This window comes from Panthera leo, chromosome A1 (genome assembly GCF_018350215.1).
Source record: "Panthera leo isolate Ple1 chromosome A1, P.leo_Ple1_pat1.1, whole genome shotgun sequence".
NCBI lineage: Eukaryota > Metazoa > Chordata > Mammalia > Carnivora > Felidae > Panthera > Panthera leo.
The window spans coordinates 12,243,370-12,257,428 of record NC_056679.1 but is presented as its reverse complement, the minus strand read 5'-3'; the positions used below and the strand labels follow the sequence as shown (position 1 = coordinate 12,257,428).

Below are 14,059 nucleotides of genomic sequence, written 5' to 3'. Positions count from 1 at the left end.
GGTTAAAATATCATCAGCTTGGAGATAGACAGTGGCTCTACACTTGGTTGCTCTATGACCTGGGACATCTCTTCATCCTTGGGAGTCTTAGGTTCCTGTTCTACAAAATAGAAGACCACAGACATTAATTAAAGACATGCCTGGTACATACAAGGAGCTCAACACTGTTAGCTCCTCCCACTTCCCCCTTCCCCTGTTCATTGCTCTCTTTGGGTCTCTCAGTATTCATCTGTTTATTCCAACCCCGAAATAGTCTAAGTGAAGATTGCTCTTGACCAAATTAGGAAAGAGGAAAAGAGGTGAAAACTAAAAACTAGCACCATCCATTTTCCTCATTTTTATTTTTTAATTTTTATTTATTTATTTTTAAAGTTTATTTTATTTATTTTGAGAGAGAGAAGGGGAAGGGCAGAGAGAGAGGGAGAGAGAGAGAATCCCAAGCAGATTCCATGCCGACAGCACAGAGCTTGACGTGGGGCTCAAAATCATGAACCTTGAGATCATGACCTGAGCCGAAATCAAGAGTTGGACACTCAACCAACTGAGCCACCCACGGACCCATTTTCTCCATTTTTAAAAGGAATTAGAAAGGAAGGAATTCAGCATTAGTCTTGAAAGATACACTTGGGTGTTCAGCACTTTCTCTTTCTCTCTGATTTCTTTGGACCTCTCTCACTCACCAGTAAAGACAAAGAATTCTCTCAACTAGTTGAATGGAGACAGTATCAGCCCAAGGAAGATTATTAGCAATTTCTCACTTTTACATTTACAACAAACAGAAAGAGCTGCCCACCCAGTGGTAATTATTTGATCACTAGGACTAAATAATGAAAAAAATATTCATTAAAAGGGTGTGGATTTCATAGCAATACATTAGCATAAAACAAGTCGTTAACGGTGCTAATAAGAAAAGTGTTACTTAGCTGCTTTAAATATGGTATTTTGGACATTTGAAATGACAAAAACATGGTGAGCAGTCACATGGATTTATAGCTACTACTTGAACCATAAAATCAAACTTGTCATGATAGAGCAGACAGAAATGCTGATATGTAATCCTTCATAGATTCCCCTTATTAAAACTTAAACTGATTTTTAGAAAAATTAGGCTTTCTTCTAAGTTGTCTTTGTTTTAATCAGGGAATAGAAATTCCTTTTTTTCCTTAATTTACATTTAATTCTTGTCCTTCATTGCCAATCTCTTATGAAATACTATGTTTCATGTTGTTGCATCTGTTTACATATATATCAAAGAATACATGCTTATGATCTTGATGTTTTCAGAACAAAACACCTTGGGACTTTCAGTGCAGAATGGAGGCACTGTGATTTTTTTTTTTTTTTAATACTAAACTGGCCATGATACACTGCAGTGCTTCTCAGAGAGGCTCACTCCATTTATTTTTAAAATGTAGCCAAGTCAATAATGAACTACCAGCCTGGCATTGGGAATGGCCAATCTTTAAGTGTTATTCACAGCTATAAAACAAGTAGATTTTATTTCCAGCCTTTACCTTCCCCTTGCTTAGCTTTTGGAACCTATCCCAAGTTGCTAAGTTCATGGTCTTTCTCTCTCCATTCTCCTTCCATTCTCTCCCAGTGAAAAAGTGATAACTGCTAGTTGTCTGGCTTGAACACATGTTTAATGGCAGTGATGTCCCTAATGTTAGCCTATCAAAACAAAAGCACGTGCACAAAGTAGCTGGCATTGACCTCTCCATCAGAGGGCATCCAGAGCTGGACCTGAGCTTGGATTCTGATGTGATTTGAATTTAATTCGATTAAATTACAGGATCTAATACTGAAGTGTAATGCTAAACCTGTCTACCATTACTGCCCATGCTTTTGGCATACCAGGGCCACTAGACCTTAGATCCCTTTCACCTTCCACAAAAGATGCCCTGGAATAGCAAAACTCTGATCAAACCCTAAATAAGAATGGAAAGGGAACAACATAATCCATTGAGATCTTTCCTCTTCTACTGTGATGCTGTTGAAACCCTAATGCTTGGCTACTCTTGCATAGCTATCGGAAGAGGCTCACAATTGCCATGAGAGAGTGTATATTCTACCGCAGGCTCTGTTCATTTACGTAGTAGGATAGTCATGCGAGGTGAGCTGCCTACTGGTCAGAATCAGGCCAGCAAAAATTCCCACAGGGAAGAGCGTTAGGGCTGACCACCGTTAGCCACAGTAACAAGAATTGGGGTCCTAAGTTAAGTCCTGTTAAACTTTTGAGAGTTTTTTCATCATTAAGACTATAAATCACAGGCCAGGCTGTTTCAGTTTCAGCCAGCCAAATGTAAGAACAACTTGGCCATATGCTTCTTTTTCAAAGAACTTTATTCATTTAGCCCCAGTCTCAGAATTCAACAATGTTTTCTATGGACTTTTTCTCTTCACATCAAATAATATTAAAGCGGAAAAATATGGGGGAAAATTCTAATTACTCCCATATGTATACTTGGAAATGGCCAAATGGAATTATTCACAGTTTCCTTAAACACATACTCTGATTCCTGATCTCCACACGTGTGGGCATAGACCCTAGTGCAAAGACCTCCTCAGGCTCTGTTTGTCAGAATCGCACTCATTTTTTTAAAGCCCACCCAAATGTCTTCTCTGTGCGCCCCGCTACGATCACCCCAGTCGAAAATAATATCGCTCCCCCAACATTGTCTTTGTGTCTTTTTTGAGACACCTCTTACATAAGGTTTGTGAAAGCCTTAAGCTTTTGCGTAACTTCTCTTCTGGTCCTTAGCAGCTTGGCAGCATAAATCTGAATCTTTCCAGTGATTCGTGGCAGTGTCTTAAATGTGATCGGTACTTCATAACTATTTTGCTTCTTGGCGATTAACTATTGGGGGTGTCGAAAAATTAAAGGGAAATAGATACTTAACAAATATGTGTATGCCCTTTGCCTCTCCCAGTCATCTGTAAGAGCTCTCAGCCTCCCACTGCAGAAGGTCAGGAGTCTGTAGTGTATTTACTCTGGGTGTTAAAGCACTTGAAAGTTTATTTTTCACTGGAAGAGCTTTGTTTGATTCATTCTTTGTAAGGAAGGGTGCTAGCATACTCAGCTGTTGATGCTTATTTGGAGTAGTTTTTCATTGGAGACGTTTATCACACCCATTTGTTACCTGTCTGCAGCTGCCTTTGGAGAAAGCAAACGTGCTTTCTGTAACTTTTACAGCCTCCAAGGAAATCTATGCCCAGGGCTCAGTTTTCTTCTACTGCCTTTTCTTTTACCTTTCTCTTTTTAACTCGTTGAGTGAGCGCTGCTTCCTGGCGCTTAGTCAGCTCTGAGGCACCGCAAACGCTGGCATTTGCCTTCAGCACCGTGGGGGGATCAGAGCTGCTGGAACTGCCCGTCTAGGGGGCTGGGGGCTGACTGCTTACGGTCCCGGTCTCCTTTCTTCTTCTGATTGGCTGCTCGGGGTCACGTGAAGGCCGGGGGCTGGAATTCTGAGTTGTGGCTTTTGGCACTCCTTCTTCTTTTTAAAAATCGCCTGGTGTGTGGAGCTCCGCCGGGCTTGGTGCCTCGCTCCCTTACTGAGACTGGAGACAGCCGGGAACAGCCACAGGGCAGACTGAGGTGGCACAAGGGAAATCTGCCGAGATGTTCAGTCAGGGACCCAGGACCCCAGCTTCAGGCTGCTACTATCTAAATTCCATGACACCTGAGGGCCAGGAGATGTACTTGCGATTTGATCAGACGGCGAGGCGCTCTCCTTACAGGATGAGCCGGATTCTAGCACGCCATCAGCTAGTGACTAAAATTCAACAAGGTGAGTGGCCGGTAGAGGAAGGCTGTTGCTAATTCTGATTTCTGTTGGCTCTATTTCATGCTAACCCAGTTTTTTACATTGTTGTTTTCACTTTACAATACATGGATTTCTATGCCACGCTGCACGTAACTTTTAGAAATAACTTTAGGCAGCAGTTTTAAACAAACGGTGACAGCGCTTAGCTGCCACATAACTCAACTTCAAGTGCCCGGAAAACTTCACGGTAGGGCGGTGAATCCTGCATTTCCAAAATTTATGTGCGTCTACACAATAAATGAGGCAGGTTTACTCGGTGTGTGTTTCGGGAGCTTTTCTGCAGCTTCCTCACAGTGTGTCACATTTAAAACTTGGACATTTGTTTATTTCCTTGGAGGGAGGGTAGAGAGGGGGGACTCACTTGTACCCCGCCCAGATTCTTTATAACATTGTTAGCCACAGGGGAAAGTTAGAATTCTATTCTTAAGGCCACTGGGCTGACAACCGACTCGCATTCTCTATTTGTATGTTTAGGTTAGTAGTCTCTGATTTGTTGATACTGTTTTTCTGGTGAAGGGTAAAGGTGTCTGCTAAGTTCAAAACAAAGCTTGTGACATGCGCTTGGAAGCAGCAGCTTCCTAAGCCCAGAGGAAAGGATATTGATTACAAGCTGCTAGATGTTCCTTTTTATTCTCTACAAAAAAAAATTAATAAATAAAAATTAAAAAATAGGTCAACAGCCTGGACATCACTAAAACTCCTCATTCTCCAAAAATAGTTAAAACATGCTTCTCATCTTAGGGTTGGTCTGTAGAAGCTGGAAAATGAGCATTCCTAAGAGACTCCTAACTGGTGCTCATTTAAAAGACACACACATACACCCACATCATCACAGTAAGTTTATGAAGTTTATGACCACGCCCCTCCTGGGCTAAACAAAAACAAAAACACAAAACAAGAAACCCAATAACTAAATTATTATATTGGTGATACGAAATTTACCAGGAATTTCTAGAGCCATTATACAAACACAATTTCCACTTAAATAAATGAGTTTAAGATTTTATTGAATTTTAGAAGGGAAGCTGGGGTTTGTAATCGTGAAAATCTTATTGTAATGTTTCCAAAAGGAACAATATGTATTCTAGCGAGTAGCAGTTGATGAGATTGTTTCCTTGGAAATTAGGATTTGTTTGTAAAGGTTCAGGAACTGGTTATGTGTGAAGGATACTGGTCCTACATACCAGTCTGATTTCAGGAAGGATATTATGTCATTCCATAAACTCTGTGTGCAGGTCTTGATTGAATAGAAACAAAAGTAATTATTTCCCTGTGGCTTGATTTAAAAATACATTAGTCTTAGAATAAAAACCAGCTAAAGCTTTAGAGATTTCTGACAATGGTGCTTTGCCAGATGCCATCATCGCTATGGATGCAGGAGCTTGGCAAATGTTTGATGATGCTTTATCATCTATGCTCGTTAAATGTTCTTCAGCATGCATGTAAAGTGCATTATGTTAGAAACACTGCATATAGAAATAGTTGGAAGTTGTTTTGCGGATCTCCTTAAATGTATTTACGACGATTGATTTCATTAAAATTCTTTATGTGTTTTTTGGATGAAAGTTATATTCCTACTGAGGATTTGAAGTTGTGAACACATGCATGATCGTTGAAAGGATACTCTGAGTCTATGTTTCTTTTGCCTAAATAGAATATGTGAGCATTCTCACCTTTTTGTGCTGGGCAACAGAGTGTTTGAAACCAATGTATGCCTAGAAATTAAGAGTGATCATGAAGATCATAGGGGAGCATGAAGAAATTCCAATAGTCCAGCCATTGAGAACTCATCATTTGTTGATATTATGCAATGATATAGTAAGACATTATGATAGCAGAAGCAAAATTTCCTGGGTAAGAGTAGAGAATATTGACTGAGCATTTATAATGTTTCAAGCACTACTCCGGGAGCCATATATATATATATATATATATATATATATATACACACACACACACATATATTTCAATTTATTTTACCCTCAAAAAAATCTTCTAAGTGAGCACATACTATTATCATACCCATTTTAAAGGCAGGAAAACAGAGACACATAGAGGTCAAGTAACTTCTTACAGTTTACATAGTAGGTGCTAGTATTTTAATATAACTCTGAAGCCCATGCTCTGCAATACCCTAAACTGTTTCTGGTTTTTATAATGAAGGTGGAAGTATTGGACTTGAGATTTATTTTAGATTTTGTAATATGCCAAAGTCATTTCAGTCTTTTCTACTCGGAATGCAGCAACAAACCATATGGCAGAATCAGAATCGGTCACTCACAATGCTATTTCCAGTCAGGTTTTATTTCGCTAATGGAAGCAGAGTGCTGTGTGTTTTACCTTCCTTGAACAGCTAGTATCCAATAATGCATGATGTCAAGTTATTTTACTGATGGCCTATAATCATTCAGTTAAAGTTTACCAAGTGCGTATTAAATTAATAGCACCATTATTTTTTGTAGTTCACAGAGCGGTATCTCGAAATGACAGCAACATCAGTAAAATTGTTTACTCTATCGTAGATCTTTCATGGAGAATTTAGCATTGTATTATTATAATTTGGGGCATTATTACTGATGATCATAATCTCTCATGGTTGTTGGGAACAGTGCAAACAAGAGTAAGTTGCTCCCCACTGACCTCATTATAGTGAGCTAATCATTGAATGGCATGGACATGATTCAACAGCAGATGCACTCATGAGAAGGAAAACAAAGAGGAGAAATAAAGGAATCTTTGATGATGCATAGGATCAGAATTAGTTGCTCAAACCCAGGATGAATCTAAACTTGCTCATCTTAGGGTATGCTCCAAAATACACACGCATTATTTCTCTTAGCCTTCTTTATAGTTCTGGAGTTTTAAGTCCAGTTAAAAGAGAAGTTAAGTTTAAAATAGAGGATTGCTTTGCAAAGTGAAAGTTTATCATAAGTCACACTGCCCAGAATCCCTACCCCACAGTCTCGCCGAATCAATGGGTAAATTGTTGTATGGAGAGAGAATGGAAATAATAATGGTCTTTATTTGCCTCAGTAGCAGGCACTTGGGAATGGACAAGAGGGGGGATGCTGGGGAGGTGGAGGAAGAGTATGTTAGGCCACAGGAAGGGAGAATTGGGATCTCTTGTCATTTGATAGCTATGATGCATTGGCTACAGGTGCACCATGTTGAAAGCTTATATACTCATGCATATGCTATCTGGAAAATCCAAATCTAGGCAAATACATAAATGTGATTATTTGCTTTGTGAAAGAATTCATCTTGCTATTATACTATTTTTTAAAAATTATTTTGAATGCTGAAAATGGCATGATATGGACCTGATTGTAGTCAAGTTCACTGAACCAGAAAAAAAGGAGACCAGGATGCAGGCTCTTATTTAGACCCCCTCTCATTCTTTCACTATGGTAAGTTTCAGAACCTTACTTGGCCTTTGTTTCTTGATGAGAAAATGAGATGGTCAGTCTCTGGTTTCTAAAGTTTATTCTGGTTCTCAAGTCCTCTCTCTGGTTGAGTCAGAACTCCTTGAACAAGAGTGTGCAAAGCAGGGACTCCTTAAACCTAAAATAATAAGTTGAAAAGAAAACAGAGCAGCTTTCTAATGTAGAATAAATCAGTGGCTTATAATTTTTCTACAACTTGTCAGGGAAATTATTACTGTGGAAGTCAGATTTTAGTTCTACGGCTGTCACTAATTAATTGTGTGCTCTGGGGCACGCTACAACTTCTCTGGGCATTCTTTCCTTCTTCCATAAAATAAAGGGTTTGGATTAAACAAACGTGAGGTTCCCATCATGTCTAAAATTCTGGGATTCATGATCACAGGTATCATGTTAAGAAAGAGAGGGGGCGCCTGGGTGGCGCAGTCGGTTAAGCGTCCGACTTCAGCCAGGTCACGATCTCACGGTCCGTGAGTTCGAGCCCCGCGTCAGGCTCTGGGCTGATGGCTCAGAGCCTGGAGCCTGTTTCCGATTCTGTGTCTCCCTCTCTCTCTGTCCCTCCCCCGTTCATGCTCTGTCTCTCTCTGTCCCACAAATAAATAAAAAAACGTTGAAAAAAAAAAATTAAAAAAAAAAAAAAAAAGAAAGAGAGGCAGTTCTTATTTCTGTTTTTCTTATTATGTCATTTAATACCTACCTGGACATGTTTCTTTGATACCTTTTTAATGCTCTCATTATCAATTTAATGGGCACGTTAGGACAGCCAGTCTTGGGGACTATTTAAATATCATTACTACCTATAATTATAAAGAAACTGTAAAAAAAAAAAAAAACAAAAAAAAAACCACCTTTCTTTCTCTAGAGTCCAGGACTGTGAAATGGAGGTATTGCAGTGCCTGGCCTATTGCAAAGAATGTCCGTGTGTGTGTGCCCCTGTGCTCACAGAAAGACGTCTTTTCTTGACAGAAAATGCAAAATGTAGAAAATTTCATAACCAAGAGAATTAGTGAAAGTCAGATTTGCATTTTCTTTGACTTTTATTTATTTTTGAAAGAGAGCGAGCGAGTGGTAGAGGGGCAGAGAGAAAGGGAAAGAGAGAATCTTAAGCATGCTCTGCGTTTAGCGCCGACTGCGTTAGCATGGACTGCGTTTAGTCCCACATGGGACTCGAACTCACGAACCATGAGATCAGGACCTGAGCCAAAATCAAGAGTTCAGTGCTCAAACGACTGAGCCACCTTGGTGTCCCTCATTGACTTTTTATCTGAGACTATTTTTAAGGATCACATCTGAGTTGAACTTAACCAGAGTGGAGTAAACTGCCTTCCTTCTGCTCCCAGGGAATGGAACTGGGTATTAGTGATGTGCTGTCTGTCTGTCATTACTCCATCGGGCCACATGGCATCTTGGGAATTTGCCCGACCTAAGTGGTAGCCTTGCTCATCCTGGTGGGAGAGCCCCAGCCCCCCAACTGGATAGCGTCAGCGGAAATTAAACAATCATTTATTCTTTGAGAATTGCCCTTTCTCCATGTCCAGTATTTTCTTACCCAACCACTTTCAGAAATGGAGGGTGGAAACACTGGCAGAAAAACAGATGGAACACAGAAAACAGGGTGAGAATGCATCAGTCCTGTATTGCTCAAGTTCTTTTTTAAAAAAGTGGCAACTGTCAGAAATTCACATTCCATGAATCAGAGCCTCTTTCTGTTCAGTGCTGGTGACCGAAGGACCTGTACATAAAGGGTACTGTTTAACCGAAAATTACAGGAAAGTCTGTTGGGAGAATTAAGTCAACGAACTTTGCATAACATTTTAAAAGTGATCACATATTAAAAATGCAAGCAGTTAAGAAATAAGTACTAGAAGGGAATTAGCAAAGAATGATATGTAAAACTTGAGAGTTTAATTTTAACCAAATTGAGACATCCATAGCTGCACGTCCCTGCTTTTATTAGCTCTAATTTTATAAACACACATCCCAGATGCAGGTAATTGCCAAATCTGGATTATGTGATATTATTTTCAGTGAGATTCATTTTTTTTTCATATTTCATATTTCATTATTTCATATTTTCAGTGAGATTATTTTCAGAGAGATTCATTTTTTCCTCCTCTTTTCCCCAGTCAGTGTTTAGTTCTTTGTAAATTCTCGATGCTGGTCCACTCTTACAAAGCAAGGTTCCTCATTTCCTTAGCCACCTAGTCATGGGCAGTGCTTCTAGCTCTTCAGGTGACCCGAAAAAATTTAGACAGAGAGAAAATGAAAAGTGGGTTTTGGTAAACCTCTATACAGAAGGAAACACATCAGTTGGGATTTCATGGCGACAGGTCATGAATGAGCATGTGCCTTGTGCATTTTATTAACTATGCGAACCCAGTGGTAAGTCTAGGAAGAAGATACAAGAAGATAGGAGACCACGAGTTGCATATCTGATATTTGAATGAAGTAAGGATCATGTGAAAATCATTATCTGTCTCCTAAGGGGCAGTGTGAATATGATTTTCATGTGGGTAAAGACATCATAGATTAATTTACATTCTAATGCATTATCTAAAGGATTTGATGTAGTGTATAAAAGAATATACAACTCTGTGAAGGTTATTAAAAGACAAATCTGATGAAGAGAAAAATATAGATTAATTAATATAATAAAGGGATTATATTACATCCCTTTAATATATTAAAGAGATATTACATAAAATATGAAACGTAAGGTGCTAAATAATTATTAAAAGTGGGCTTTAAATTTAGCCTGAGCTTTCCCTAATCTAAGCAAAGAGGAAAACATGATCAGGGGAAGATTTGCCATGGTGAAAACACACCAGCGCAGCTTTTCCTGGGACTTGATGTTTGGGAGAGTTTTCTCCCGAGAACTGGATATATGAGAGCAGTTTCATACAGATCTCATAAAGGGGACACTACGATATGGAGATGTAGTGGATAAATTAAACATTTCCTGCAGTGAATTCAATTGCAAGTTTCCTATAGGATCCTGCAGTGAAACCAGGGGCATAAATAACAAATTATAATTTAGTAAAAATATTTGGGGATGGGGTGAGTGGCTCAAAACAAGGAGGTTCAGGTATGCAACCTGATTCTTCTCCTTAATCTTGAAATAGCATGGAAGCTGTCTACAGATAGTTTCTCATTTGGCTTCACAGAACACTAGTCCTGTTAGATATTCAGGGGAGAAATGTTTCTGTGGTTAAGTAATTTGAGAAATGCTATATCCTCTTTCCCTTTTTGGAAATTCACACTTATGAAAGGCCCAGAGAAATCCTGCGGAAAGTAATTTAACTTTGTTCAAACTGGTGTATTTCATCATGAATCCATTTTTCACCGGATACCAGGAAGTGACATCTTATAAAATCATGCTCCCTGGGGAACGCATTTTGGAAAAGCTGATTGAGGAAGCTTCAGGACCTGTGGTTCATTCGGATAATTCTCTTTGACTATTATTTCTTGCATGGATTGGACAATAGATAGTTTGAGGTTATATTTTGGAGAGTAAATTGTAAATATTTTCTGTTTTCAAATAAGGCCAGCTCCATGTACTCTAAAAATCAACTGGGTGTAAAGACAAGATTGACATCTCTTTATAAAAATTAACAAATAAAGGGAGATTCTTACCTGTTTAGGTGGCCCCTATAAGTTTGCCAGGCAGAAAACTGAAGGAGTAGGTATAAGGACAGGGTTAATAATTCTACCAAGAATACAACCAGTCTTCAAATAACTCTACACGATAGGTACTGCTAGGCCAGAAGAAAGAGATTATTGCTTCTTGGCTCTCATTCGTCTCACCTATGATAAAGCTGAAGCCCTGGGCAAATTCCAAAGGGGTCTGCTATTATCTCAGCTAATTCACGATATTCCATTACTGCAAAGTGGAGTTGCCCCACAGGAAAGAAAAAGGAGACCCTTCAGTAGTGTCAGATTCTCCTTGGCTGTGACGTGGGATATGGACTCTCTGAGACTCAGGCATTGATGAGTGTGGCTCCAAGTCCATTTCCGACTTCATGATCTAAATGTATCTCTGAACATAACAGAAACCCATGGGGGAGGGGAAGGAAAAAAAAAAAAAAAAAAAAAAAAAAGAGGTTAGAGTGGGAGAGAGCCAAAGCATTAGAGACTGTTAAAAAACTGAGAACAAACTGAGGGCTGATGGGGGGTAGGAGGGAGGGGAGGGTGGGTGATGGGTATTGAGGAGGGCACCTTTTGGGATGAGCACTGGGTGTTGTATGGAAACCAATTTGACAGTAAATTTCATATATTAAAAAATAAAAAATAAAAAAAAATTAAAATAAAAAAAATAAATAAATAAATGTATCTCTGGTTTATGTTCATACTTCATGTATGAAGTCTCTGCCAGTATGACAGAATAAACTGAACTAATAGGTAATAGGTCATTTTAATTAATAAAGCTTGCTTGTTTAGTTGTATAAGCAACTTACAAGTTTCTCAGGAAGCCTGAAAACATATTCTTAAGGTACTTTTCCTCATGCTCGCAAAGAGATAGTACATAGCATTTGCATTATGAATGATGCTTTTGGAGATAATCCACAAAATGTAGAAAGTTACCACAGAATGCATGGGAAATTAGCCTTACTGTGTAGCCAAACCCCCATGTAAAGTCACATGGGACCATAGCAATCACTATAGAATGGTACAGCCTAGGGCAGGAAAAGTTGTACACTATTGTTTGAAAAGACCTGAGTTCCTGAATTCTCTCTCTCTGTCTGTCTCTCTCTCTGTGTCTCTGTCTCTTTTTAATTTAGAATCTAAAGGAATTTAAATGGAGCATACCCAGTGGGTAGGTACTTGGGTGGCTGAGTCATTTGAGCATCCAACTCTTGATTCCAGCTTAGGTCAAGCCCCGTGTGGGGCTTTGCACTGACAAGGCAGGCCTGCTTGGGACTCAACCTCCCTCTCTGTACCCCTCCCCTGCTCCCTCTCTCTCTCTCAAAAATAAATAAATAAATGGAATGGTTGCAAGATAACTGAAAATTACAGAACATGCTATTGCTATTTTAAAAAAAAAGGAAATCAACAAAAAAGAAATCCAAAATGTCTGGCCGCAGTCTCAAATGATTTCCCCACAAGACGTAGGAATCCTGACAATTTTAAAAGTCTGACAGAGGCAGAGCTGACTAAAATACCAATGATTTGCATTGCCTTGCCTCTGTAACACTCTGATAAAACACAGGCGTGAACAGTGTAAAGGAAAAGGGTAGGGATTGTAAAGAAACTAGGCAGTCGCAAGTAACTAATATACATGTCGGTATTTTGAGCTAAAGAAGGTTTTCTCTTTCTGCATTCCAAGTCTCCTCTTTCTAGCTTATTTTAAAATCATACATATGGATGGCAAGAATCTTGGATGAATATTCAGTCTTGATAAGTGAATGGTAGTAATTCACATACCCTTGTATTCGCCAAATGACACACTGAGAAAAAGTATGGTAGTCATAAAAGCATATTTTACTACCCCAGTATTATTTATAGTATTTAAAATTATTATAAGAAATAAGAAAGATTCACAATCCCAGTGATAATGGTATTCTAACCATTCCCCCCTAAATAAGACTGGAGTTCTTAATAGAGGACCTTAAATCTCTCCCAGATGCTTTCAAGGACACAAAACATTTCCTCCTAAATGCATTTCCCAAAATAGAGAATGAAATCCATTGCAAAGCCTTACTGTTTGGACCTTTGTAAAAGCATGTGTTGTGTAGAGCAAGTTCTCAGTAATCAAATCACCATCACTTTTACCATGGATCTCTTTTGAGTAGGAAGATCCACTAACACCCCTTCCCTCTACACTCCCAATCTCACCATTAGTACTCCATTCCACCTGCTGTTACTATCTCAGACTTACTGCAAGGATTAAATGTGATAATACAGTTAAACACTGACTACAGTATCCGGAACATACTAAGTGCTAGATATAAGAAAAATACATATATTAAACAAACATCCATGTACGTATAGCCCTTCAAGGCGCTGTATCATTAAATGAAGAACAACTAATATACTTTATACCAAGTTGACTAAGGTAAGCATACATACTGCCACATTTTTGTGTCCTCAAAAAAGTATCACAAAATTTAAAACAAAAATTTTTTTGTTTGGTTTGATGTTTTGCCGTTTTGTTTTGTTTTAATTTTAAGCTGTAGTGAAATCTGCTTTTCCCAAATGTGGTTCCCTTTACTTCATTTACTTAGTAACATCAGTTTACTTAGTAATAAATGTACAGCGGTTATTCTTAGTTGCCCTGAACTGACCTGAAATGATGGGTTTAGGCCAGGTTTCAGCTCATATCGATAAACAGCAAAGCCTGTTGTTCCCTACCTCCTGGCAAATAAGAGAGACTGTTCTGGGCAGGAAGTGTTCCTGGCTCCTGGAACCACTTGGTAGGAAACTCTGAAGCTGAGGGACAGCAGCAGAACTGGAGGAAGGGGGCTAGGCTCTGATCAGAGACAGGCCAGAGTGAAAGGCCAGGGAGATGACCAGTGTGGAGCCTGGGAGCAAGGGCTCTACCCAGTCAGTAGTAGAGCTATATCTCTGTGCCTGATGAGTGAATCTATGATGTCTGAATCCCCTTCCCAAATTGTTGTGATTTTCTAAACTGGGCAGTTAGCTTGGAGATTCTTGCCAATTTTATAAAAATTTTTCCGTATTTAATGGCCTTTGTGTAGAAGAGTTAAAAGAAATTCTGTAAAGTGTAAAGTTTCTAATGCCCAGTTGGTAATTTAAAAACTCAGCACCCTTTCTCAAACTAATTCAAACAAATTATTT

General features: G+C 39.0%; 1 protein-coding gene across 3 annotated transcripts in view; it reads left to right on the top strand.

Moving 5' to 3' along the window:
- The window catches only part of STARD13 (StAR related lipid transfer domain containing 13), a 235,944-nt gene that overhangs the window by 50,491 nt on the left and 171,394 nt on the right, over positions 1-14,059 (top strand). Inside the window, exon 1 of one of the 3 annotated variants that reach the window (XM_042950627.1) lies at positions 3,441-3,788. The exons of 1 other annotated variant lie outside the window; for it this stretch is intronic. In XM_042950627.1, the coding sequence (XP_042806561.1) occupies positions 3,620-3,788 (169 nt within the window). In that variant the 5' untranslated portion in view covers positions 3,441-3,619. Of the gene's footprint in view, positions 1-3,440; positions 3,789-14,059 lie in introns of those variants that run through there. One more of the 3 variants, XM_042950724.1, reaches the window with a different exon arrangement.